Source organism: Maniola hyperantus, chromosome 24 (genome assembly GCF_902806685.2).
Source record: "Maniola hyperantus chromosome 24, iAphHyp1.2, whole genome shotgun sequence".
Taxonomy (NCBI): domain Eukaryota; kingdom Metazoa; phylum Arthropoda; class Insecta; order Lepidoptera; family Nymphalidae; genus Maniola; species Maniola hyperantus.
The window spans coordinates 5,574,012-5,601,633 of record NC_048559.1 but is presented as its reverse complement, the minus strand read 5'-3'; the positions used below and the strand labels follow the sequence as shown (position 1 = coordinate 5,601,633).

Here is a 27,622-nt window from a genome sequence, read left to right as displayed (position 1 = left end):
GTATCATGTTCAACCCATCGCCGGCTCACTACTGAGCACGAGTCTCTTCTCAGAATGAACAGTCAGGGGTACAGTCTTGAGTCTACCACGCTGGCCAATGCGGATTGGCAGACTTCACACACCTTCGAGAGCATTATGGAGAGTTCTCCAGGCACACAGGTTTCCTCACGATGTTTTCCCTTCACCGTTAAAACAAGTGCTATTATAACTTTCAAAAGTTAAGAGGTGCGTAGGTCGAACCTCCAACCTCCCGAAAAGAAGTTAGGCTATCTCCGCTTTAGGCTATGTATTAGGATTGAATAGTAAGCAATAGGTACAATAGTAACTACTGTGAGAAGTGTCCTATAAGCCCTAATTCCTGCTAATAATGACTTAGATCGCGCTAACGACTTGCCGTTTGTTATCCCTTAATGACTAGAATGAATTAACATTCATTGGCATTCGAGCTGCGCTCATTTACATTGAGAAGTCTCGTGTAGCCACGATTATCGTTCCGATATGATACCGCGTAGAAACCGAATACGGGTATCATGTTCAACCCATCGCCGGCTCACTACTGAGCACGAGTCTCTTCTCAGAATGAACAGTCAGGGGTACAGTCTTGAGTCTACCACGCTGGCCAATGCGGATTGGCAGACTTCACACACCTTCGAGAGCATTATGGAGAGTTCTCCAGGCACACAGGTTTCCTCACGATGTTTTCCCTTCACCGTTAAAACAAGTGCTATTATAACTTTCAAAAGTTAAGAGGTGCGTAGGTCGAACCTCCAACCTCCCGAAAAGAAGTTAGGATATCTCCGCTTTAGGCTATGTATTATAATTGAAGTAAACAATAGGTACAATAGTAACTATTGTGAGAAGTGTCCTATATAAGCGCTAATCCCTGCTAATAATGACTTAGATCGCGCTAACGACTTGCCGTTTGTTATCCCTTAATGACTAGAATGAATTAACATTCATTGGCATTCGAGCTGTGCTCATTTACATTGAGAAGGCTCGGGTAGCCACGATTATCGTTCCGATACGATACCGCGTAGTTGAAACCGAATACTGGTAGCATCCTGGGTAGCGCTGGATCCAGCCCCCCAATTGTGTAAGAATAACCATTTCATGGCTATCGCAATCGTCAAGAATTCTGCCCTTTGATTGGCTGTGAAAAAATGTAAACAGCGAATCAACCAATCAAATGGCAGAATTTCTTGACGATTGCGATAGCCATAAAATGGTTATTCTTACACAATTGGGGGGCAGGCCGGCGCAAGACCGTGGCGCGTGGAAGTCCCTACAAGAGACCTATGTCCAGCAGTGGACGTCTATTGGTTGATGATGATGATGATGACGACGGGTATCATGTTCAATCACAGACGTGCAACCCATCGCCGGCTCACGACTGAGCACGAGTAGCTTCTCAAAATGAGAGGGGTTTGGGCATAGTCTACCACGCGCAGATTGGCAGACTTCACACACCTTTGAGAACATTATGGAGAACTCTGAGGCACACAGGTTTCCTCACGATATTCCCTTCACCGTTAAAACAAGTGCTATTATTGCTTAAACGCACATAACGGGATCGAAAAATTCAACGCCTAAGGGGGTAAAATAGGAGTTTGAAATTTTACATACATTTCAAACCCCTGTTTTCGCTACATCCACGCGGACGACGTCGCGGGAATAAGCTAGTAGCTAAATAATTAAATTCTTCCGTATCCAATACCAACTGGTTTACTATTTAATGAAAACGTTGTGCTTACAAACATTTACAAAATAACATAGGTCATAGAGTAAGCGGATGTATGTAGACCTTAAATTAATGGCATGCTCTGCATTTACCGTTCTCTGCGGTATGGCTTAACGCAAATAAGTTAGGCGGGAGACATTGACTTATATATTACTTCGTAAGGACAGGGCCATTGAACAAGCAAAATGGCACCGACTCATTGGTCCTAAAATGTTTATTTAGCACCAATGCAACCTCAGTGATTTCAAACGGGTCGTTCATTAGTATCTAAGAGGTGGCGCTGATTTATTTGGTGCCAAAACTGTGAAAAATTTTGTTCGCTTATATTTATATCGATGGCGGGAGAATATATTATGTACAGGAGAATGTTTTCCTCAATAACAACATGTACGCTACAAATTGTTCTGCACTCTGCATTAATGCAAGTGTGATAATATAATTTGTATATAGGTACACTACGCGGCCGAAAGTGATGAACATCGGCCTTTAGAATGACATTTCAGGTTTGTAGAGCTGTGTCACTGTCACTCATATGACGTTTTGTCGGTCTCAACGAACGAGACAGTCTCTACAAATCTGCTATCTCCTTCTAAATATAGATGCTCATCACTTTTGGCCGCGTACTGTACTTCAATGTATAAAATACTTTAATTTCGTCATCAGATAACTTCGTACAGTACGCGGCAGAAAGTAATGTACATCGACTTTTAGAAGGAGATAGCGGATTTGTAGAGCATTGTCTCTGTCGTTGAAACCAACAAAACGTCACATAGGACTGAGTGACAAAGACAACGCTCAACAAATCCGAAATGTCATTCTAGCCATTACTTTCTTCCGTAATTTATTATCACTATTCTTATATTATAAACTAGCTGATCCCCGCGGCTTCGCCCGCGTAGATTTAGGTTTTTAAAGATCCCGTATAGCCTATGTCACTCAGGAATAATGTAGCTTTCTACTGGTGAAAGAATTTTTAAAATCGGTTCAGTAGTTCTAAAGATTACCCCCTACAAACAAACTTAACGACATTACCTCTTTATATAATACTTACGGAACCCTATTTTTTTCCAAAATAAAATATAGCCTATGTTACTCGTGGATAATGTAGCTTTCGAATGGTGAAAGAATTTTTAAAATCGGTCCAGTAGTTTTTGAGCCTATTCAGTACAAACAAACAAACAAACAAACAAACAAACAAACAAACAAACAAAGTTTTCCTCTTTATAATATTAGTGTAGATAATATCTATCCCGGCTGTACGCACGTGTTTAGTCGACGTTAGCCCGACTAGTTTCGAACCCATCCCCTGCGGCCCGCAGTCAAAACCGCGGCGCGTGCGCGAACTGACTCCCTTGAAAAAGAACCCCGGATGGGTTCCAAACCCACAGGATTTTTAAAAACCTAAATCCACGCGTACGAAGTCGCGGGCATCAGCTAGTTATTTATAATGGAAATCACTCACGGTAGTTTAAACGCTAAAACATTCTTATTAGGGTTCCGTACCTCAAAAGGAAAAACGGAACCCTTATAGGATCACTTTGTTGTCTGTCTGTCTGTCTGTCTGTCTGTCCGTCTGTCTGTCAAGAAACCTACAGGGTACTTCCCGTGGTCCTAGAATCATGAAATTTGGCAGGTAGGTAGATCTTATAGCTGACATTTGGGGAAAAATCTGAAAACCGTGAATTTAGGGTTAGATCACACAAAAAAAATTAAATTATGGTCATGAACTAATAATTAGTATTTTTAAGTTTGGAAGTGAGTGACTATATCAAGTGGGGTATCATATGAAAGGTCTTCACCTGTACATTCTAAAACAGATTTTTATTTATTTTTATGCATCATAGTTTTTGAATTATCGTGCAAAATGTCGAAAAAATAAGACTGTAGTACGGAACCCTCATTGCGCGAGCCTGACTCGCACTTGGCCGGTTTCATTATCAGACATATACCTAGGTCTCTTGTAGGGACTTCCAGAGTCCGCACGCCCCGTATCTGTATTGCGCCGCCTGAATCCAGCGGCTCCCTGCGACTCGTTTGATGTTGTCGGTCTACGTACGGTTCGGAGGTAAAATAGGGGTTCGAAATTTGTGTAGTCTAGCTAAGCTAGTTTTGAATAAATTGCTATGACTACTTAATTTAATGGTGGTCACCACTGTTTCAATTTATTTTGTCTATCTTCAGTAAAACGGACAACGCGACGGGTGCTTCGATCGTTAAGAATTAAAAATGATTGTTTTCCAATACCGTAGAGTCCGTGGACTTGGATACGTTCACAATATTATACAAATAGCAGCAACACTCTTTGTATTTTCTAGACAAGTAATTCAATTGAGTTCAATGCAGAATGCAAAAGAATTGCATTCACTGAAGTTCGATCTAACGAAATACAAAATACACCAGTATCCACTTGTGTAACTTTTCAAGTTAACGTTAACATTGCGTAAATCTGTCATTGTTCAGGGTCCCGTACTTCAATAAGAAAATGGAACACTTATGAGATCACTTTGTTGTCTGTCTGTCCGTCGTGTCTGTCAAGAAAACCTATAGGGTACCTATCAAAAACTATTGTGCTCAAAATAAATAAAAATCTGTTTTAGAATGTACAGCCACAGACAGCCCTTTCATATGATACCCCACTTGGTTTCACAATCTTACTTTGAAAGTCGAAAATAGCAACATTTGTTCATGAACACATTTTAATATTTTTCTTGTGATGTAACCACAAATTCACGGTTTTCAGATTGTTCCCCTAATATCTGCTATAAGACCTACCTATTTTAAGGGTTATTTTCTTATTAACGTTATTTTTTTAACAATTTGCCACTGTGGTTGAAAAATACATAACGAAATTACAATATTAAATGATCGAAAATCTAAATATATAAAAGGAAAAGTTGACTGACTGACTGACTGATCTATCAACGCACAGCTCAAACTACTGAACGGATCGGGCTGAAATTGGCATGCAGATAGCTATTATGACGTAGGCATCCGCTAAGAAAGGATTTTTGATAATTCAACCACTAAGAGGGTGAAATAGGGGTTTGATATTTGTGTAGTACACGCGGACGAAGTGGCGAGCATAAGCTAGTGTATTAATAAATTAGTAATTATACACAGACAGACGGATTGCGACTGTTATATATATTTATGCTTCTAAAGAAGAGATTACACCGAATTAAGCTTGCTTGTGCACATAGAAATATTTTATGCGGACTTTAGAGATATTAAACTTCCCACAAGACATCTTTTACCTCTATTTTATGCTAAAAGGCAAAAGCTTCAATGGGGATAAAATTAATTGGACGTAACCGCGAACGTTATTAAATTTCTATCAAAGAGCCATTTTTCTCCACTTTTTCTTATAAAATCTGAAAGTTACTTTTTACCACGATTCTTGATAAAGAACTTCTACCTACTAGGATTACCAGATCACAGATTCGAAATCGGGAAGTCCTGACAAAAGATCCTAACTGAGACCAGCCGTGTTTGAAAGATGCTCAGAACTCAACTGGTAAAGGAGTGGACTGAAAACCGAAAGGTCGACGGTTCAAACCCCGCTCGTTGCACTATTGTCGTACCTACTCCTAGCACAAGCCTGAGGCTTAGTTGGAGAGGAAAGGGGAATATTAGTCATTTAACATGGCTAATATTCTTTTTTTAAAAAAATTGGTCCAGTGTGAAAAATCTAAGTAACAACGACTAAGATTGGCCTGATGAATGCCGGATATAGTATGAGCCGAAAAATTATGAACAGGGGGACATCTGAGCAGAGAGACACAAGACATGAAGGCAAAAAGAATTGCATGAAATGCGTAAAAAAACCTAAAGATGAATAAACAAAATGGAGAACGCAGACGAAGGACCGCGATAAATGGAAGAAGACTATAGAGTAAGCTGGGACCTACAAAGCCTTGTAGTGCCGTAGGATGATACCTACATATCAACGTACAGCTTAAATTACTGAAGCGAGAGACTTGAAATTATACATGTAGATTTTCTATGTATAGCCTCACCAGAAATATAAAAACACTAGCTGATGCCCGCGACTTCGTCCGCGTGGATTAACGTTTTTCAAAATTCTGCGGGAACTCTTTGATCTTCTGGGATAAAAAGTAGCCTATGTCCTTCCCCGGGATGCAAGCTATCACTGTTCCAAATTTCATCAAAATCGGTCGAACGGATGGACCGTGAAAAGCTAGCAGACAGACAGACACACTTTCGCATTTATAATATTAGTATGGATACTCTGCGGGCACCACTAATAAATGGTATATGGTCACTAAGCATAATGTCTAAATCAGTGTATAAATTAGTTCCACGCGTCTTACGCAATATGGCGAGGTGTTTAATTTTTCTGGTCTTTAACGTAGACCTTTAAGAAAGAGATTTTCAAAAGTTGCACCCGATCTATTCCAGGACGTGTCAGCTAGTAAATAACTTAAAAAATTATTTAGTTTCTAATGATCACATAAATATCCATACTCCAGCTGGAATTTTAACAATTAACAAAAAACTATGACAAGTCTGGAAAAAATCTGATATCTGGTTACCCTACTACTACCGCGCCATTTGAAATATGCGCGTTTAATTTAATTCCGCTGCTCTTTTCCAACTTGTACAATTGATTGCTTCAGGGCTTTTAAGCTCTATTCATTTTCACATCGTAATTCTCATAGCTATATATGCTGATGTTCGTGACCCCAAGGTAACTAATAATGGAAGTCGTGACTGATGAGCCATGTCACTAGAAGATTGTTAAATATGCATGTGGAAGGAAAAAAGAGGAGAGGACTATCAAAGAGAAGGTGGAAAGATTGCGTGAAAGAGGATATGCGTGTAAAAGGGGTGGGTAATACGTTGACGAATGACAGAAGTGAGTGGAAGAAAAAGACATGGTGTGGCGAGGTAAGGGTACGGAAGAAGAAGAAGTCGTGACTGATGAGTAGTGATAAGGGCCAGGGTTTGATTGGAAATGCAATGTGCTTTCCGCTTTATTTCTTCTGTGTACTATACTAAGAAGATTTATTATTTTGACTGAAATGGAAGCCAACGCCATCTACCGCTTATCACAACGCTCAGCAATGGTTATTACTATTTCCCTACTTGTATGGACCCGCACACAAAGGGTTCCGTGCCATCGTACAAGAAATAACACTTTTTAATTGTGTTGTTACTAGGTTTTTAGGGTTTTTAAAAATCCCGGGATAAAGAAGTAGCCTTCCCCGGGATGTAAGCTAACTCTGTACCAAATTTCAACTAAATCGGTTAAACTGTTGGGCCGTGAAAAGCTAGCAGACAGACAGATTAGTATGGATTATACATAGGATTAGCGGCACTAGAAATACAGTGCGACAAATTGGCGCATGGCGAAAAAAGGAACTAACGTTGCCGTCAAGTGTCTCCTTTGTTTTTGTTTGAATAGTCTAAACCTTTGTTCTCCAACAGCGCCCCTCTGTCTATGTCATTCAAGTGCCAAGATAGCCTTGTCGTACTGTAAACATTCTGTAAAAATTTCAATTCTCTACCTAAATACGGTTCACGAGAAACAGCCCGCTGACAGACAGACGACGGACGGACCAAAGGACGGATAGTGGTGATTTAATAATAGGGTCTCGTTGGCAACCTTCGGGTTCGTAGAACCCTAAAAATGTCATAAAATATACAAAAATCATAAAAATCTTCCAACTGCCAACATACGAACAAATGAAGCCACTTACAAAACTACTATCTCAGCCATAGAATCACTGATCTCAGCAAAGAAATTACTCTTGAATTGCTATTCGACTGCCTTGTTCCTTTGTCACATAAGCGAAAATCAAAGAGAATGTGGAAATAGTTGGAGCGATTCTGAACATGGAATATTATTGGTTTTGTAAAAGTAATATTTGCACGAATTCCAACACTGGGAACTCGGGAAGGCAACAGGTGTATGGTTCCAATTTCGAGCGCGTTCTTATTGGAATTTTTAAGGTTCGTTTTGTAAGGAATATTTCAAAGAAAAACAGGTCAAGTGCGAGTTAGACTCGTGCACGAAGCGTTCCGTACAAAAAAATATTATTTTAAAGCTTAATATTTCGCAAACGAATCTCCGAATCAAAAAAGGGCTTTCATACCTACTTCCCGAACCGTCGTGACAAACGTGTCCATCCTTTTGTAACTCGGAATCACTGCTCGACTCTCCTCCATATGTTACCAACGACTGCTCTCATATTATTTCGGCCACATCATACGGCGGGACGACGACAGAGAAAAGCTAATAGTGACGGGCAACGCTGAGGGCAAAAGAGCGAGAGGCCGCTCACCAACTAGGTGGTCAGACCAGTTAAAGGGATCCAGCAGGTGTGGATTTTATGACATAGTTAAAATGGCCACCAACAGAAGCCGGTGGAAACAGATAATCTATTCGAGGGAAGTTTGCCAGGACCACGATCAGCAATGAAGAAACGACTGGAGAGAGAGAGAACTGTCGTGAACTGTGCTATAGAATAGATCTCAAGGCGTTCAAGGCACAAAAGGCACTTTTGTCGTGGTTCTTTGAAGGGAATCAATATTTTCATACAACCTTATTTATTCGCGTCACGTAAGCAACGCGGTACCGGGACAAAGAAATCCAGTCTGACCCGGACTGATTTGTATATGAGGTCTCCAATCTCCATAGAATCTTAATTAGTTATTTGTATAGGTATAATTGCTGTTCGATCTCAGGCACGCAACTCGAGTTATCTATATACAAAAGGAAAAGCTGACTGACTGACTGACTGATCTATCAACGCACAGCTCAAACTACTGGACAGATCGGACTGAAATTTGGCATGCAGATAGCTATTATGACGTAAGCTTCCGCTAAGTAAGGATTTTTGAAAATTCAACCCCTAAGAGAGTGAAATAGGGGGTTGAATTTTATGTATTCCACGCGGACGAAGTCGCGAGCATAAGCTAGAACAAAAATACACAAAGCATGGCTGGTCCACAAACGAAGCTTTACCAAACAAACAAAGCCTCCAGGCGAGCAACGAGCATAAGCTATAGTCTAATTTTTAATTCCGTGTAATTCTGACGTTTCTTAATGTTACCAGAGATAAAACAATCCCCACAAAGAAGAAAACTTTAAATATTGTACATAGGTAAATTTAAGTACATAAATCAATTGCCGCATGTATGTAAGATCATCACTTGAGAACAAATGAACCGATTTGGCCGATTTTTTGTTGTTTTCGTAAAGAACAAGGTTTTTGTGAAAGAATCTCTTTAAAAATCCTGAATCATAATCTAAGCGTGTAGTTTTAGGCACATCAAGATGATTAAAATTAAAAGGAACTAAAAATAAACTTAGAAATGTTCAACATATAAATCAAGATATCCTCAAATCAACCGATCCCATTGCTGCCAGTTTCCACTTTCCACTGTTAAAGATTGCACCCCATTTTAGTGCGAAGTTATGTCTTAGGGCTTTTTATATTGATAGGGATTTAATGTAATTTGGGGTAAAATCGAACTTCAAGTGGTGGTCACACTGTTTTTCATACAAATAACTCCCCTGATGTATAAAAATGACAACATCAGAATTCCACCGAATTAAAAATCAGAGTATAGTTGAAAATATAGTAAGTTCTTTTTATTATGCCGAAGTAGAGAACTGTATCTTTTAATTATTGTCCAAGTGATGAAAGTGAGGTCAAGTGTATTTTGGTTCTGTATCAGAATTCGGAATATTCATATACATAATATGTACTTATATCAGATCAATTCTGGGCGAGTGATCTTGTGATAAAGGTCAATGTAAATTATATGAGGGACGCGAAGAGACGTGGTACATCGTAGGTACAGTACGCGGCAGAAAGTAATGTACACCGACCTTTAGAAGGAGAATTTGTAGAGCATTATCTCTGTCGTTAAGACCGACAAAACGTCATATAGGTATGAGTGACAAAGACAACGCTCTACAAAGCCGAAATGTCATTCTAATGGCCGATGTACACTACTTTCTACCGCGTACTGTACCTATAGTACCGTATCGGGATATGAGACGGTGGAGACGAGGGACGCCCCGCACATCACCCGCACCCGTCCGCACAGGGTTAGCGTGGGAGCTGTGCGGGTGTGCGGGGCGTTCCCTCCCCGATTACCATCTGGACCTGTCGCGTACTATAACTATTCTAGCCGAGTCATCATCATCATGATCAACCTATCGCCGGCTCATTACAGAGCACGAGTCTCCTCTCTGAGAGAAGGGTTTTGGCCATAGTCTACCACGCTGCCCATGTGCGGATTGGTAGACTTCACACACCTTTGAGAACATTATGGAGAACTCTCAGGCATGCAGGTTTCCTCACGATGTTTTCATTCACCGTTAAAGCAAGTGATATTTTAATGACTTACAACGCACATAACTCCGAAAAGTCAGAGGTGCGGGGCTGGGATCGAACCCCCGACCTCCGATTAGAAGGCGGACGTCCTAACCACTAGGCTATCACAGCTCTAGCCGAGTGATTAAACAATATTATTGTGTACCATAGATTCATTATTGGTCTCGCACCTTGCGTACCTTTACCAGAGCTACTTTAAGCATTTTTCACCAGAGCTTAGATTTTTTTTTGTTGAGTGCTAATGAGTTACTCAGTTCAGTTGTACTACGATCTAGCTTAATTTAAGATTGACTTGCAGTTGCCCGCGACTTCGTCCCGTCCCGCGAAACTGTGGATTTTCCCGTGGATTTTCCAAAAATTTTCTTTTTGCCCTGACAATAACGAACCATTAAAAAGAATTATCCAATTTGGTCCAGTCGTTTTCAAGGTATGGCGTGACCAAGAGAAATAGGCATTCATTTTTATGTACCTACTTATTTTAAGATAATTAGCTCAATAATTCGTTTTACCTTAAACTTATAAATCACTACCCATATTATAAACGCGAAAGTGTGTTCGTTTGTTGGCGGTATGTTGGTAACTATCCATGGCCGGAGCCTCCCACCAGACTAGACCAGAAATTTAGAAATTATAAAATTCCAAACGTTCCAAACAAAATTGCTCGTCTCCCATTATCCATGGGGCAGGGCCCCTGGATAATGGGAGACGAGCAATGCATACTGCACGTTGTGCCATCCAGATCTACCTGGTTTAGCGGATTGTGTCAAAATAGCTAGGCTATGTAGGAAGGCTTGTATAAATATGTACGTTCATCCTTTGCTCAGTGACCTGTTTGCTCAGAGCCGAGCGTTTTAGCCTTTGACGTGGCTTTTCACAGCTCAATGTTTGCCAAAGCTTGCTTTTCGAGGTCGGGTATGTTTTCGTTCAATGAAAAAAAATAAACGGTTCTATTCTGGGAAATACCAAATTTGTGGAACAAAATGCAACCACAACGCTGTTATTTTTTAAATTCCAAAAGAGAAGTAGGTATGCTTTAGTTTTCTTAAAAGCTTTCTTAACTGACTTAAAAGATAAACGAATCGCAGAAATGTTTTCGAGAAACGCATAAGCGATGCACTGCATCAAGAATCGTCAAAAAACTCTATAAGTACTTAAAATAAAGTTTTTGTGGATAGGTACCTAGCCGTGTTTTTTTGGTGTTATTTCCAAACAGTTTTGAATTTAAGCATCGTTTGGTTTTTCACGAATTTTACGCTAAGCTTGATAGATTTAACTTAAGAAAAACCTTTCTGAAGTGCGAGTTAACTCGCTCACGAAGGATTCCGTAGGTACGTTCGCAAAAGAAATAACAGGTTTAAAGTTTTTTTTGGTGATGTAACCGTAAATTCACGTTTTTCTGATTTTTCCCTTTAGTCGTGCTTTATGACATTGCTAAGTCTGCTAAATTTCATGGGTATCGGTCAACGGGAAGAACCTACAGGTTTTAATTACCTAGACGGGTCTATGAGGGTTTTCCCTGTTGAGGTACGGAACCCTAAATAACAAATACACTGTAGTTTCGTTTTCGAAGTATTATCTATATCGTACTGACCAGACGCAGAGCCGTTGAAGAATATACCTATTTTAAACCCTATTTCTTTCGTTATAGAGATCGAGATCGCCCAGCAGATCAGCGCAGAGGCAGCTCGAAGAGGCGGATCTTTTTATGGACCTCATCAAAGACGTGGCCAATGAACTGGACATTGACGTTTTATGTCATAAGGTATGTACATGGAATTAGGAAATAATAATTCTTACAGCCGCACTCAGAGTCGCTTAATCGTCCTTATCCATACTAATTCATGCCTTAAGTAATGATTAAGCGACTCTGAGTACGGCCGTTAGATATGTACTAGTAGTAGGTACTTATTATACAGGTGTAACCAGAACACTAGCAAAACTGAGCGTTATTGTTATAATATCTAACCACAATCCAATAGTCAACACCCATTTTGTAGTTTTAGTGATTTAGTATTTTTCAAACCCGCAATGTATAAGCGTGCAAAACTGGGGCCTACTTACGCAACCTTCGTTGACCTCTAGCGTCAGCCAGATGTTTTATTTGCAATATGTCGTGAACTTTTACAAAACACTTAGAATTTTAATCTGACGGCTATGGTAAGCTTCGGAAAATATTATGTTCTCAGCGGAAAAACTTGTGTAACGTAACGCACATAAAAACAAGGATTCGTACAAATTGGAACGCTACGGGAATCCGTATTACATGCCCCGTTACACATTTGTAAATATAAGGACTTTTTCAGCGCAGTCATCACAATTTAACGTCGCGGCTAGCAACCCACGCATTTTGCATGCGGTAAAGCTTCCTTTACATAAAGCTGTACTTAGCTTTGACAGACCTTTTTTTTTCCTCGTGAGGAAAATCCATCATGGATACCACCGGCCACGGGGGTGCACAGTGGTTATGTCGGACTCCTACCGACTAAAAACCTCACGAAGTTCCACCCCACCGCTAACAACGGAGCACAAGGGACCAACAACGCCTCGTTACTCCGCCAGCGGATGTCCGCCACAGCAGACCCACCACTGGGGCACTACGTGTCCCCAAACACCGTCAGAGGCATGCCGGAACCACAGCACGCCAACCAACCCGAGGACCACACTGTGAGCGACGGACCGTCCCGTGTCCATCATCCACAGATCCTCACGAGGGCTAGGGCTCGCGGGGAGGGCCATTCCCTCTCCACGTTCCCCATCCTCACATCTCCCTCGCCCGTCACCAAACTGGACAGGCGAGAGACCGGTGGGGCAGCCAGTGTATGGATGGGTGACGAAACACTCATCACCAACCACCCACCACAGCCACACCCTCCGCTCCTGGGGCTTTGCCTCATGGGTGCGTCTACTGCGCCCTCCGCTCACTCAGAGAGACGCGCGGACAATACCCCCGCCCCGCCAGGTCAATTAGCCATAGCCAAAAATATCCCATGAAGAGAAATTGCTAACCATGTTACCAGGGTAGGTACACCGGCCCAAGCGCTGCTCTTCCCCCGGAAGGGACTCGCAACACTCAGGCACACGGGGAGGTTACCTGGCTGGTACCCCCAGTATGACAGACCTGGAATAACCTAATTTGATAGAACAGAAATAAAATAAGTGATTCTAAAGTATCAATTTCGGTAAATCCAGATCTGTCACACAATTTTGGGGCTGTCATATACCTACAGATTTTTATTTTTTATTTTCCGCGATTTTCCAGTCTCTTCTTTCGTTAGTTCTATCTGTGTCAGCGATAACACCAGATCAGACCTGAGACAATTTAGAAATTATAAATTCCCAAATTGTCCATGCCATGCCAGGAATCAAACTTGGAACCTCCCACTGATAATGCCACAGCGCCCATCACTGCGCCAGGGAGGTCGTCGGAGGTTTTTTTTAACGTTGGGAAATGCTAAACGTAGGGCAAAGTAAGTGGGACTCGCCAGCCGGGCTTTTGTGTAGGTAGTCCAAGCCCCAAGGTTTCTTTGTAATTTAAGTTTACTAACACAACAAAGTCTGAAACTTTCAGAAATTGGTAAGAAAAAATTTGTTTTGTAACATTTACTTACAATCTACATCATGCCCAATTTATTATTCGTAACTAGCGACCCGCCCCGGCTTCGCATCGGTGTAATGTAGACACTAATGTGGTGTCATTGTGAGAGGATTTTTTCCGACCTAATTCACATTATTTCAACTTCCCTAGGGATCTCTAATTTTTGAGAATTAAACTATAACTATAAACCTTCCTCTTGAATCACTCTATCTATTGGTGAAAACCGCATTAAAATCCGTTTTGTAGTTCAAAAGATCTACGCGTTCATACATACATACAGACGCGGGAAGCGACTTTATTTTATACTATGTAGAGAAGTGGGTGGAAACGTGGGAGTTCCTACAAATCGTTTCGCCTTAAAATATGATCCTAAAAGGAAACTTGTAAATTCGAAAGCTACTTGTAGATAAAATAGAATTTTCGCCAGACTAAAAGTTCCCACGGGATTTTTAAAAACCTAATCCCACGCGGACGAAGTCGCGGGCATCAGCTAGTACTATATAACTAGAGCTATAGAACCACGGAGGAGAGAATAGAACCCTAACTAGATGATGCCCGTGACTTCGTCCGCGTGAATTTAGGTTTTTTTTAAATGTCGTGGAATTCCTTGATATTCCGTGATAAAAAGTAGCCTAGTGCGTAAATAATTCAAATAGTAATGAAGCTATAAATCAGCCTTTCAAGTGTTAAGGCGGCAAGGGTTGAAAGCCTAGCAAATTACGTGTATTTTAGCGAAAACCGAGCCGCTTTCTTGTTGTTTAATCAATATTATGCAAATTAATTTTGTGTACGCTCAGAGTTTCGGCTTCAAGGTTGAAACAAGGGCTTTTTCTTACTTACTATTTATAGAGTAGCCTGCGTTTAAGACGAGGAATCTTTAATTAATTAGGTACTCATTAATTAACCTCGCTAGGGGCCGGCTTAAGTAGTGAAAGGATGTTGAAGTTTGGGGTTGAAATATACGGTAGATAAATCAGTGGCGGATTTGCCCTAAGGCCCAAAAGGCACGGGCCTAGGCCAGATATTAGGAGCGGTCAATCGTGGCAATAAATTCACTGATGTTATGTACACTGTATTAACATGGCTAATATTCTTTATAAAAATTTTTTTTTGATGGAATGCCAACATACAAACCTACCTAAACCATACCCCGATCGCCATCTCGACCTGTCGCGTACTATATCTACTATACTTAATGGTAGGCGCTCGTTTCAACAAATGAAATTGTTTTGTTCGCTCCTTAGATTAGCCTTATCCACTAGGTAGGCACTTCACTATCCATTTTCTAAATGAATTTTATCGTTTATATATTTTTGTATGCTTATTTTGCGGAGGCAATTTCGTTTTCTTGAATATTGAAGCATTTCCCCTATGGTACCTGTAACAGTCTGCGACAGGTTGAGATGGCGATATAAAAATTAAAAAGGTGTTATTTCTTGGGACCCTTCGTGTGGGAGAGTCTGACTCGTAATGGACCGATTTTTTTACGATTCATAGACCGTGTTGCTTCTTTTTCAGATCCTGGTGAACGTCTGCCTCCTCACAGCGGCCGATAGAGGGAGCCTCTTCCTGGCGAAAGGCACCCCACCCCATAGGTACCTGCAAGCGAAACTGTTTGACGTCACCAGGGACACAGGTTAGTGAGTATTCTAGTATTTTCTATCTTTTTTTTTTTATAAAATAGTGAGGAAACGAGCAAGCGGGTCATATGATGTTAAGTGATCACCGCTGCCCATGAACATTTGCAGCACAGGTTAACTGCCAATGCGTGCCGACCTTTCAGCTATAGGGTCTTCTACTGTAGTAATAATATGAAGTGATTTTTTGTATAGTTTATGGGGCTAGAATTCATTATTAAAGAGAATAATTAAAAATCTTTTTTTAGGAAAAGGTGACTGACTGACTTACTGATCTATCAACGTACAGCTCAAACTACTGGCCGGATCGGGCTGAATATTGATATGCAGATAGTAATGACTTAAGGATCCGCTAAGAAAGGATTTTTAAAAATTCAACACCTAAGGGAGTGAAATAGAGGTTTGAAATTTGTGAGGTCCACGCAGATGAAGTCGCGAGCGTAAGCTAGTTTTTAATATGAACGTCACGCTGTACGGAAGGTGAATAATGACGTCTGGTAGTGTGTTTATGAAAAGACTGTATTACAGGCACTGGTATATTTGTAAATAACTTTATAAACTGTATGTATAACGTGTTCGCCCGTTGCACCGCGAATGGCTTCTTGTTTCGACGCGAAGACAGATGTCGCGCGGGCACCCCGCGCCTCCCGCCGCCGGCTGGTTGAGTGCAGTTGCACTAAACAAAGTCACAATCCGTAAACGACAGTTTTTGTCGACACAAATTATCACGGCTCTGCAAAAATTAGAAGTACCTACCTACCTACTTTGCCTAAAATTCACCAATTTTGATGGAATGACAACAAACAAACAAAGCAACCTAATAAAAAGCTTTTAATAACTTTGTCTGTATATTGTCTGTGTGGTCTGCTACTTAAACATTTTTGGGTAGGTACTAGGTATATTATATTGTTTTGATGAGCCTTTATACAGGCCCTAATAGGCCTCTCTTCACACATTATGAGCTCTATTTCAATGAAACATTAAAGTTATTGCATAATGATTGTCATTATGTATTATTCATAAGTTATGAGTGTCTTTTGTTCTACATTTATCCATACCGATATTATAAATGCGAAAGTGTGTCTGTCTGTCCGTCTGTCTGTCTGCTAGCTTTTCACGGCCTAAAAGGTTAACCGATTTTGATAAAATTTCTTACAGAGTTAGCTTACATCCCGTTAAGGACATAGTCTACGTTTTATCCCGGAATATTAAAGATTTCCCACAGGATTTTTAGAAAACCTTAAAAGCGTGGATGAAGTCGCGGGCATCATCTAGTCCTATATAAGAAGATCACCTTTAATATAAGAAGTTAAAAATAAAAAAACTTAAGCCGTGATAGCCTAGTGGTTAAGACGCTCATCTCCTTAATGAGGGCTCGATCCCGCGCGCGCACTTTTCGAAGTTAAGTGCGTTTTATGCAATTAAATAACACTCTTCTTCTTCTTCTTCGTCGTGACATTCTTGGCAGAGTGGTCGTGGTCATCACGAAGTGACATTTTTGGGGGCAGATGTTATACACTTCACGAGCATTCGCCACTTCTCCCTGCTTCTGCTGGCCGATAGTCTGGTACATTCGTGCACGGGAGCGCCCACAGCGGACTTCATTTGGCCGGTCCATCGCGTAGGTGACCTTCCTCGCCCTCTGGTACCCTCCACCTTGCCCTGCACTACAAGACGCTCAATGGAGTCACTCTCACGCCGGGAGACATGACCGAAGAACCTAATACTAACGTCGAAAGGCCGAGTTCTTGGAGTATAGAGACGTTGCTTGGTGCGAAATTCAGTCCATGCATTCTATGACTCCTAGCATTCGCCTCCAGCACCACATCTCCAGAGCATCAATCTTCTTCTTCTCGACCAGTCGCAAAGTCCACGTCTCCGCGGCGTAACACTCGCTTTAATGGTAAAGGAAAACATCGTGAGGAACCCTGCATGCCTAAGAGTTCTGCATAATGTTCTCAAAGGTGTGAAGTCTACCAATCCGCCCATGGCCAGCGTGGTAGACTATGGCCAAAATCCTTCTCTCTGAGAGGAGACCCGTGCTCAGTAGTAAGCCGGCAATGAGTTGATCATGATGATATCAACGATGGAGGATCACAAGCCTTTATCGTCTTACACTTTATCAAACCTAGATATGTTATCATCATAATATTTTATCATTCAATTCTTGACGTAGGTATATATAACAGGTATTTTCTTAAAGGCATCTTATTTTTTTTATCTCTATGTACCGAACGGTAATTTTCTTTTAAAAATTCCTAGAATGAATAAGTAAATAAGTTCTTAAATAGGTAGGTAATAGTAATAATATTAATATTATTAATATATTAATATATATATATATATATATATATGAGATGGAAATATTATTATAAAACGTAATAATATTCCTATCTCTCAAGTTTCAGCGCGATGATGATTAAAAAAATTTCTTCCACCTTTGATTACATTAAAAAAACTTTTGCCTCGGTATTAGGATCACCATAAATAAAAACTCGAAATCAGGATTACACAGATCCTCACAATATTTTTTAACTAGCTATACAAATGTACGAGTAAGTAAGGGGCGCTACGCACTCATCCGATCCGAGTCTTTGAAAATTCGTTCCGAAGTACCTAGTATCTAATAGAACTATTTGTATAAGTAGATATTTTTATCAGTATTTTCACGTATTCGTATCTGATGAGTGCATGATCACTCTAATTATTAAAAATGTCCGTAACATCATTCGTAGTTTAAGACGTCTTGATTACGTCTTAAGATTTGTCTTGAGACGTTAAATATGCAATTTATGCATGATTTTTTTTTCTAGTACTGTTCTGAAGAAAATTAAAAAAAAATTGATTTTATAATTTGACGTAAAAAAAAACTTAAAATCTAAATACCTATATAAAAGAAATTTTTTTTTTTACAAAAAAATCAAAAACTGACTTCGATACACAAACACTAAGAATTGAAAAAAGATTCCGACGAATTGAGAACCTCCTCCTTTTTTTGAAGTCGGTTAAAAAGGTGACTGACTTCAAAAAAGGGGAAAGGGAAGAGGGAATGGGAGGATTTTCAAAAATCCTTTCTTAGCGGATGCCTACGTCATAATAGCTATCTGCATACCAAATTTCAGCTCGATTCGTCTAGTAGTTTGAGCTGTGCGTTGATAGATCAGTCAGTCAGTCAGTCAGTCAGTCAGTCAGTCAGTCAGCTTTTCCTTTTATAATATATAGATTAGGGTAGGTAAACCATTGGTGTCGGAGGAATCTACTTTACCTATGTATGGGGTAAACTAGGACGTATGGTTACCCTATTTCGGCGTAGGTAGCTTATAGCCATCTGTAATATAATCCGAACAGAAATAACTTTCACAGAACAAACAAGAAGTAAACTTTTCGTATTGTTGATCCGGTCCCTAATGAGAAATTGCTGCTGAAACTTGAGCGTTTATTAGCATTTCTTTTGTTTTTCTCCGAAGAAAGATAAATAAATGTCAAAATTTTCCGTTTTGGCGAATTTCATGAGAAATATTTACGTGTAATAATAATTCACTCCAAATTGTCGATTAAAAACGCTGTTAGTATAAAGAACTAGATAATTTGGGGTATGGGAATGGTAATGTTAGGGTATGGGAACGCGATGTCAGACAGGTTGGGGTAAACCATTTATGTCGGAGGAATCTACTTTACAAAATTATCTATAAGGTGAACTAGGACGGATGGTTGCCCTATCTCGGCGTAGGCAGTAGGCACGTAGGTATCTTTAATAGCCATCCATATTTCCATACTAATACTATAAATGCGAAAGTGTTTGTCTGTCTGTCTGCAAGTTTTTCACGGCTCAACAGTTTAACCGTTTTTGTTGTTGTTGTTTTGTTTTGACGAAATTTGGTACAGAGTTAGCTACATCCCGTGGAAAAACATAGGCTACTTTTTATCCCGGAAACAATAACATGTTTTCACAGGAGAATGAGAAAATCAAAAATATAATCCGTTTAACCGATTTTGACAAATTTTGTTACAAAATTAACTGAAATTCTGGGGACGGACACAGGGAACTTTTTAGCCCGGAAATGTAACATATTCCCACGGGAAAACAGAAAATTTAGAAAACAAAATGCGTTTAACCGATTTTGACGAAACTCGGTACAGCTTACATATATAGAGGATGTACAATTTGTACATAGTCTACTTTGACTGACCGACCGACCGATCGACTGATCAATCAACGCACAACGCAAACTGCTGGACGGATCGGGCTGAAATTCGGCGTGCAGATAGTTTTTATGAAGTGGACATCCGCTAAGGAAGGATTTTTGAAAATTCAATGCCTAAAGGGGTAAACAGGATTTTGAAATTTGTGTAGTCGAGGCGGACGAAGTCGCGAGCATGGGTTAGTCTGGCATAAACATAATTAATATTTCAAGCTAGAACATATTATAGAAATGCAACTCATATACAGTTTAAATAAAAATTCCTCGCAAAGTAGGTTAAGTGCATACTGAAATGAGCAGCTGGATAAAATCTCTAAAAGATGCGTTTATGTTACAAGTGCTCCTTGTAGCATTCTATTCTGCTTTCAGTTGAATGCAAAACAGATATTTAATTGCTGCAGGTTTAAAAATGTTAGAGCAGGCTTTTAGGTTTTCGTTGTACAGTAGCCGGCAGGAAATATTGTACATCGACCTATAGAAAGAGATAGCGGTTTCGTAGAGCGTTGTCTCTATCGTTGAGACCGACAAAAGAGACAGAGACAACGCTCTACGAAGGCGAAATCTCTGTATGAGGTCGATGTACAATATTTCCTGCCGGCTACTGTAAGTTACTTTCGTCACCTCTAAACTCAATAGAAACTAATGGTTACCCATTGGAAATCTTTTTTCTCAAAAATCAATTTTTGAATAATTATAACGCGTAAAATTTAACTCCTCACGCGTCATTTTAACCTTTTGTGTCAAATTTCATGTCAAAGTACGATTTTAGTCCTTATTTTAAAGGTGAACCGTACTTTTGACATGAAGGTTAACCTATAGAGTTAAAATGGCGCGTGAGGAGTCATTTTGTACGGACTAAACGTTGTAATCGCAAACAGGCGACATGCAAATTGCGTGCCTGTTGGACCAATCAGTCGCGAGCAAGCGCATACATTTTTTTTTATCTACTTATACCGATAAGACTTAAACACAAGCACGTGGGTCACCACGCGCATTCATGAAATGCAAGAACTACCTTTCATCTGTATGTGGAACTACTACAGAACTCAGTGAAAATGTTCACATCTTCTATTCTTCTTTTCAGATCTCTTCACAGCTCTACGGATAGCGCAGACGCAAGAGATCAGGATAAACTTCGGCGTAGGAGTCGCCGGGTTAGCAGCTCAGACGAAGCATCCTATTAACATTAGGAATGCTTACGCGGACCCTAGGTGAGACTTGAGTATAGGTCCTTTGAACAGATGTCCTATCGAACGATAAAAATGGACGGATGATTTTTGAAACAAGGAAAAACCGGCCAAGTGCGAGTTAGATTCGCACACCGAGGGTTCCGGTACTACAGTCGTATTTTGTATGTCTTTTTCAGGTTTAACAGTGAAATAGACGCGCGAACAGGATACAAAACAGAGCTAATACTATGTATGCCGATTTGCAACTACGAGGGGGATGTGGTTGGAGTTGCACAGATTATCAACAAAACTGATGGTATGTTTTGTTTTCTATCTACTAAAACCTTGGACGATCTAACCTATGGACTTGTAACGCGCCTAATATTACGAATAAAAATTTCTGTCACTTTTGGTGCGGGACGAGGAAACACTACATAGACAACTTGACACACTGACTCAACAAAGTTTTGTGTCATTATTAACACACACATATCTAAATCTTCAACACTACTACATTTTACGCACACTAATAAGTTATATACATCAACATACAAAGACATTACGAGTGTAAGACAGTCAAATTGATTTGCGATGCTACCGTATCGATATTTTAAAATATATCGATAGTTTTTCAGAAACAAAAGTAGAAGTAAGAATTTATTACTCGTATTTAATTACTTAAAACCAGTGTTTGGTCAGCGTAGCGTATTCTTGCATACATTCACCTCACTTAATAGGTAATTATCCCAAAAACTAATAATGCAACGTAAAAATAAGAAAAATATTTATTTAAAAAATATGCACATACTTTTTTACTAATTTTATATCATTTTTAATCTTTTGTATTTTTTTATATAACGAAATTTTCATTTAAAATTTCGATAGTGAAAATGTGCTTATTAATGACTTATATTATTATATAATACAAAATAAACCTGACCGCGCAAAAACCTACCAAACATAATTAGTAGGTATATCAATCAATAAAATGTTTTTTTCTTTCCAATCAATCATTTATTTATTGCACATTGGGTTTACATGGTAATTCCAATATGGTGTACTCTTTGTCCAAAAAAATTAAATGTAAGTTATTAAATATTACACGTATTGCCCTTACAAATTAGCAATGCAAAAATTTTCTCAATACCTGCCGCTTTTACCCCACAGCAAAATTCCATAAGACATAAATATGACACTATGAAAATAAATTAGTAAACACACACGGTGGCCTCTTCTATTTTTAACACGTCATTATTTACCATTAGGTTAATGTTATGTATATTCTTGGCGATTCTCTCTGTAAAAATATCGAAATCTGTAAAAATAAAACGATTATGATAAATTATTACCTAATCCTCATCCTTGAGAAAGGTACACCTTTTAGCTACAAATTACCCAGTTCAGAGACACCCTACCCCGTTTCTCGCCTATCACTAAAATTGCGTTGCTTTAATATTTTTTTAAATGTATTAAGTAGGTACGTGAAATCACAGAAATCGACCAGTTTTATTACAAGTATAGGTAGCGAAAAAATTGTGGTAATTAATAATAACTATTCTTTACTTGACTTGAAGACGGTAATTTAGTCGTTAATAATAAAGAAAATGTTTTCATCGATATCGATAATCGAACCGCAATCACTATCACATGATTCTTAAAAATCGAACCTTATGTCCTATGCAATTAAATCTAATACTGAAAAATTTGGTAAAAATAACACAATAGTCTCGTGGGGAGTGCGGTATACTATAGACGGAGAGCCAGGGCCCAAAATACTGTTTGAATTTACTAAGGCTAATTTTTTTATAGTTCATTAGAATGGTTGCGTACACAAACATACTGCGGTCAGTCAAGTGAACCTGAGAACAGTGACTCAGGTGCGCTATCAAAGGTGTCGTACCTGCGAGGTAATAAAATGAATTTACTAAGGCTGAAAATTGTTATATAACTTGTATATTGCATATAAATAAAAGTTGTAATGGTTAGTCAGCAGAATATGGGGACAGAGCTGGTCAGTATGCGCAAAAAATTAGCCTTAGTAAATTCAAACAGTTTTTTGGGCGCTGGCTCTCCGTCTTTAGTATACCGCACTTCCCACGAGACTAGTGTTATTTTTACTACTACGTAATTTCATGCTGTTCACGCGTATTCAAATTTTAACCTAATTTGTATATAACGAGGGTTGCAATTGTTTAGAAAAAACAAAATATAGTCTCGTGAGAAGTGTGACTCGTTTCTACCGAATTATTACGTACTCAATTACTGAATCGGTAAAGTTCTCGATTGTTATTTTATTATAATAATTTATGTAATTTAATTTATAGAAAGCGTTTATTACACCAAAAATACTTACTTATGAAATGAAATTCCATCTTTTTGTAAATTTGATGTGTTTGATTTGTTCTTGCACTCACTAACGGCACAAACAGGCATTTTTCACCCAGCGTGTAAGACGTCGTCACACATCGAAAACGATTCTGACAATGACAAAATCGATTCCGCAAACAGTGTTTATAAACGCAGTGGATTAAAAATCCATTACTATTGACAGAGGGGAATAATCATGCGAGGCGCGTCCTTAGGTTAGATCGTCCAAGACTAAAACAAGTGGTGATTAAAGGAAACCGGTCAAAGTCAATTGATTTATTCAAAATAGGTAATAAATTACTCTTTTTGACTCGCGCACCGAGGGTCTACAGTCGTACCTTTCGACATTTTGCACGATAAATCAAAAAATATTAGAAATTAAAAGAATCTTTGCATAAAAAATAATAAAAATCTGTTTTAGAATGAACAGGTAAAGAAAGCCCTTTCATTATGATACTCACTTGGTATAGTTATCTTACTTTGAAAATTGAAAATAAGTACTAGGTACTTAGTTTTGCATGAACACATTTATTTTGTGATATAACCACAAATTCACTATGCTATAAAACCTACCTACCTGCAAAATTTTATGATTCTAGGTCTACGAGAAGTACCCTGGTTTTCCTGATTGACACGACAGACAGACAACAAAGTGATCCTATATAAGGGTTCCTTTGTCTGTGATTTTGTATCGCAAGTTTTTAAGTTAACCCCCCCCCCCCCCCCCCCCCCCCGCAAACATTTTTAGAGATCAGAGTTTATAATTTATTTTCAGACTCCAAAGAATTTTCCCCGCGCGACGTGGAAGTATTCCGACGGTACCTCACATTCTGTGGCATCGGCATCCAGAATGCTCAGCTCTTCGAGTCCTCAGTTCTGGAGTACAAGAGAAACCAGATCCTCCTCGCTTTAGCGAGGAGTATATTTGAGGAGCAGAGTAACCTGGAATGTTTAGTGACGAAGATCATGACTGAGGCGAGGGAACTGCTGAAGTGTGAGCGATGTGCAGTTTTTATTTTGGATACGGATCATTGCGAATCGGTAAGTTTACCTCAATCTGAACTCCTAGTATTTATTAGTGATGTTCCGGATATCCGTATCCGTATCCGCGGATATCAGCGGGAAAATAAAAATCCGTATCCGTATCCATTACTTTTTTAGCGGATCTTTGGCGGATCTTTTACCTTATTAATTTTTAATAGGTACATAGATTTAATTCTATTTTTAGGTGATTAGGTAGCAATAAAATACTATTAAATAATTCCACAACAAACAACAAATTACAAACCATCATTTTACCCCCTTAGAGGTTGAATTTTCAAAAATCCTTTCTTAGCGGATGTTTAAGTCATAATAGCTATCTGCATGCCAAATTTCAGCCCGATCCGTCCAGTGGTTAAAGCTGTGCGTTAATAGATCAGTCAGTCAGTCAGTCAGTCGTTTTTCATTTTATATATTTAGATACGTAATAAAGGTGTTGTTTCATAATTTTATTTCTATTTTTAAAGATTTTTGGTTATTTTTTTTACAGAGTCATCTAGAACGAATAGTGCAAAGGCCGGGCGGACGTCGCAGCGAGATACCCGCGTTACCTCCACCCGCCCCCACGCGGTTTCACACGCTCTTTGAGTTGGGCGCCAACATCAAGCATTCGAGGACGACGCTAACACCGCGACACGACATCAAGTCCACACTGGCGTGTATTGCGCTTGCGGTAAGTTGATGCGAAGGCCGGGCGGACGTCGTAGCGAGATACCCGCGTTACCTCCACCCGCCCCCACGCAGTTTCACACGCTCTTTGAGTTGGGCGCCAACATCAAGCATTCGAGGACGACGCTAACACCGCGACACGACATCAAGTCCACACTGGCGTGTATTGCGCTTGCGGTAAGTTGATGCGAAGGCCGGGCGGACGTCGTAGCGAGATACCCGCGTTACCTCCACCCGCCCCCACGCAGTTTCACACGCTCTTTGAGTTGGGCGCCAACATCAAGCATTCGAGGACGACGCTAACACCGCGACACGACATCAAGTCCACACTGGCGTGTATTGCGCTTGCGGTAAGTTGATGCGAAGGCCGGGCGGACGTCGTAGCGAGATACCCGCGTTACCTCCACCCGCCCCCACGCAGTTTCACACGCTCTTTGAGTTGGGCGCCAACATCAAGCATTCGAGGACGACGCTAACACCGCGACACGACATCAAGTCCACACTGGCGTGTATTGCGCTTGCGGTAAGTTGATGCGAAGGCCGGGCGGACGTCGTAGCGAGATACCCGCGTTATCTCCACCCGCCCCCACGCGGTTTCACACGCTCTTTGAGTTGGGCGCCAACATCAAGCATTCGAGGACGACGCTAACACCGCGACACGACATCAAGTCCACACTGGCGTGTATTGCGCTTGCGGTAAGTTGATGCGAAGGCCGGGCGGACGTCGTAGCGAGATACCCGCGTTATCTCCACCCGCCCCCACGCGGTTTCACACGCTCTTTGAGTTGGGCGCCAACATCAAGCATTCGAGGACGACGCTAACACCGCGACACGACATCAAGTCCACACTGGCGTGTATTGCGCTTGCGGTAAGTTGATGCGAAGGCCGGGCGGACGTCGCAGCGAGATACCCACGTTACCTCCACCCGCCCCCACGCGATTTCACACGCTATCTACCTTATCTAATTACTATGCAAATCATATCAGCGTGGAATGGTGCCGAGAATACTGGCTGCATTTCCGTGCTGGACAGCCAGGCAGATCCGTTGCGCAAAAATGAGACATCCCTTCTGTCACCAAATGAGGCTATGTCTCTATATTTAAGATTATATTTCATTTAAAAAATTAATTAGGATTATATTTTATTCTAGGTGGCCCAATCAAACAAAGCACTAAACATATCAGACGTGGATGAATGGCGACGGGAAAACGGCATGGTGATAGCGGATATTACGACAGACGACGCAATCAATGTCAGGACAATGCTGTGTATGCCCATTGTCAATGCGAATAAGGATGTTATTGGCGTGGCACAGCTGATCAACAAGGTACGTACAGTAAGTACTACTACTTTTATCTGTTACGTCGATATACTTGCGCAGAAATCTTACTTTTGAATGGCGCGAAAACATCTCAGCCAATCAGCCCGCGACAGTTGACCCATAGAATTAAAATGGCGCGTGAGGAAAAATTTTTTACGGACTACTTCAAACTTAACGTACAATTACTTATGTTTTTTTCAATTCAGATACAAGTTAGCCCTTAACTGCAATCTCACTTGGTGGTAAGTGATGATGCAGTCTAAGATGGAGCGGGCTAACCTGGAAGGGGTATGGCAGTTTTTATTAAACCCATGTCCCTTTGGTTTCTACACGGCATCGTACCGGAACGCTAAATCGCTTGGCGGCACGGCTTTGCCGGTAGGGTGGTAACTAGCCACGGCCGAAGCCTCCCACCAGACACAGAATTTGATTTCAGGAAAACGGATCGCAATTTACTGACGGGGACATCTCAATATTCGAGGCGTTCGCCATATTCTGCGGGCTCGGCATCCATAACACACAGATGTACGAAAACGCTTGCAAGCTGATGGCGAAGCAAAAGGTAACTGGCTTTTATTTAAGCTGCAAAAATCAGTGCAATAAGGCAGTCCCTTTCAAAAGTCAAAGTCAAAAAAGTTTTCTCAAAGTAACAAATCTCACTAACAAGTACTTACTACAATTTACATATCGACAAATGGCAGTGCAGTTTGTTGGCAAGTTAGCGCTCATAGAGGATTACACCGTGCCCTTAACTTATCTATAGGAAATACTTACTCTAATACTAATCCATATCCATACTTCCTTACTTAATATTATAAATGCGAAAGTCTGTCTGTCTATCTGCTAGCTTTTCACGGCCCATCCGTTCAACCGATTTTGGCGAAATTTGGTACAAAGATAGCTTGCATCCCGGGGGACATAGGCTAATTTTTATCTCGGAAAATCAAAGGGTTCCAACGAGATTTTTGGAAACCTAAATCCACGCGGACGAAGTCGCGGGCATCATCTAGTAAATAATAAGCCGAGAATTGTAATCTTAATTTTTGTTATCAGGTAGCGCTAGAATGCCTCTCCTACCATGCGACGGCATCTACCGAAGATACCAGCAAATTGTGCCAAGATGTCATCCCCTCGGCAGAGATCTACAATCTTTATAGCTTCCAATTTCATGGTAAGAACTACCTCACCCTGATCAACCTATCGCCGGCTCACTACTGAGCACGGATCTCCTCTCAGAATGAGAACGGTTTGGCCATAGTCCACCACGCTGGCCATGTGCGGATTGGCAGACTTCACACACCTTTGATTATGTAGAACTCTGAGATATGCAGTTTCCTCACGATGTTTAACTTCACCGTTAAACCAAGTGATATTTAATTTATTAAAATGCACATAACTTCGAAAAGTTAGAGCCCCCGACCTCTCGTATAATGAGGGTGACGTCCTAACCACTACGCTATCACAGCTTCTATCAGCAGCTTACTACCTACCCTCGAAATATAACCAGATACAG

General features: G+C 40.3%; 1 protein-coding gene across 1 annotated transcript in view; it reads left to right on the top strand.

Annotated features, from left to right (window-relative positions):
• Positions 1 to 27,622, top strand: part of LOC117993703 (cGMP-specific 3',5'-cyclic phosphodiesterase-like) — a 74,886-nt gene that overhangs the window by 33,139 nt on the left and 14,125 nt on the right. The window contains exons 3-11 of the mRNA XM_034981515.2: positions 11,756 to 11,869; positions 15,221 to 15,338; positions 20,626 to 20,752; positions 20,908 to 21,026; positions 23,853 to 24,118; positions 24,609 to 24,791; positions 25,939 to 26,115; positions 26,546 to 26,671; positions 27,163 to 27,280. Of these exons, the coding sequence (XP_034837406.1) occupies positions 11,756 to 11,869; positions 15,221 to 15,338; positions 20,626 to 20,752; positions 20,908 to 21,026; positions 23,853 to 24,118; positions 24,609 to 24,791; positions 25,939 to 26,115; positions 26,546 to 26,671; positions 27,163 to 27,280 (1,348 nt within the window). The remainder of the gene's footprint in view (positions 1 to 11,755; positions 11,870 to 15,220; positions 15,339 to 20,625; positions 20,753 to 20,907; positions 21,027 to 23,852; positions 24,119 to 24,608; positions 24,792 to 25,938; positions 26,116 to 26,545; positions 26,672 to 27,162; positions 27,281 to 27,622) is intronic.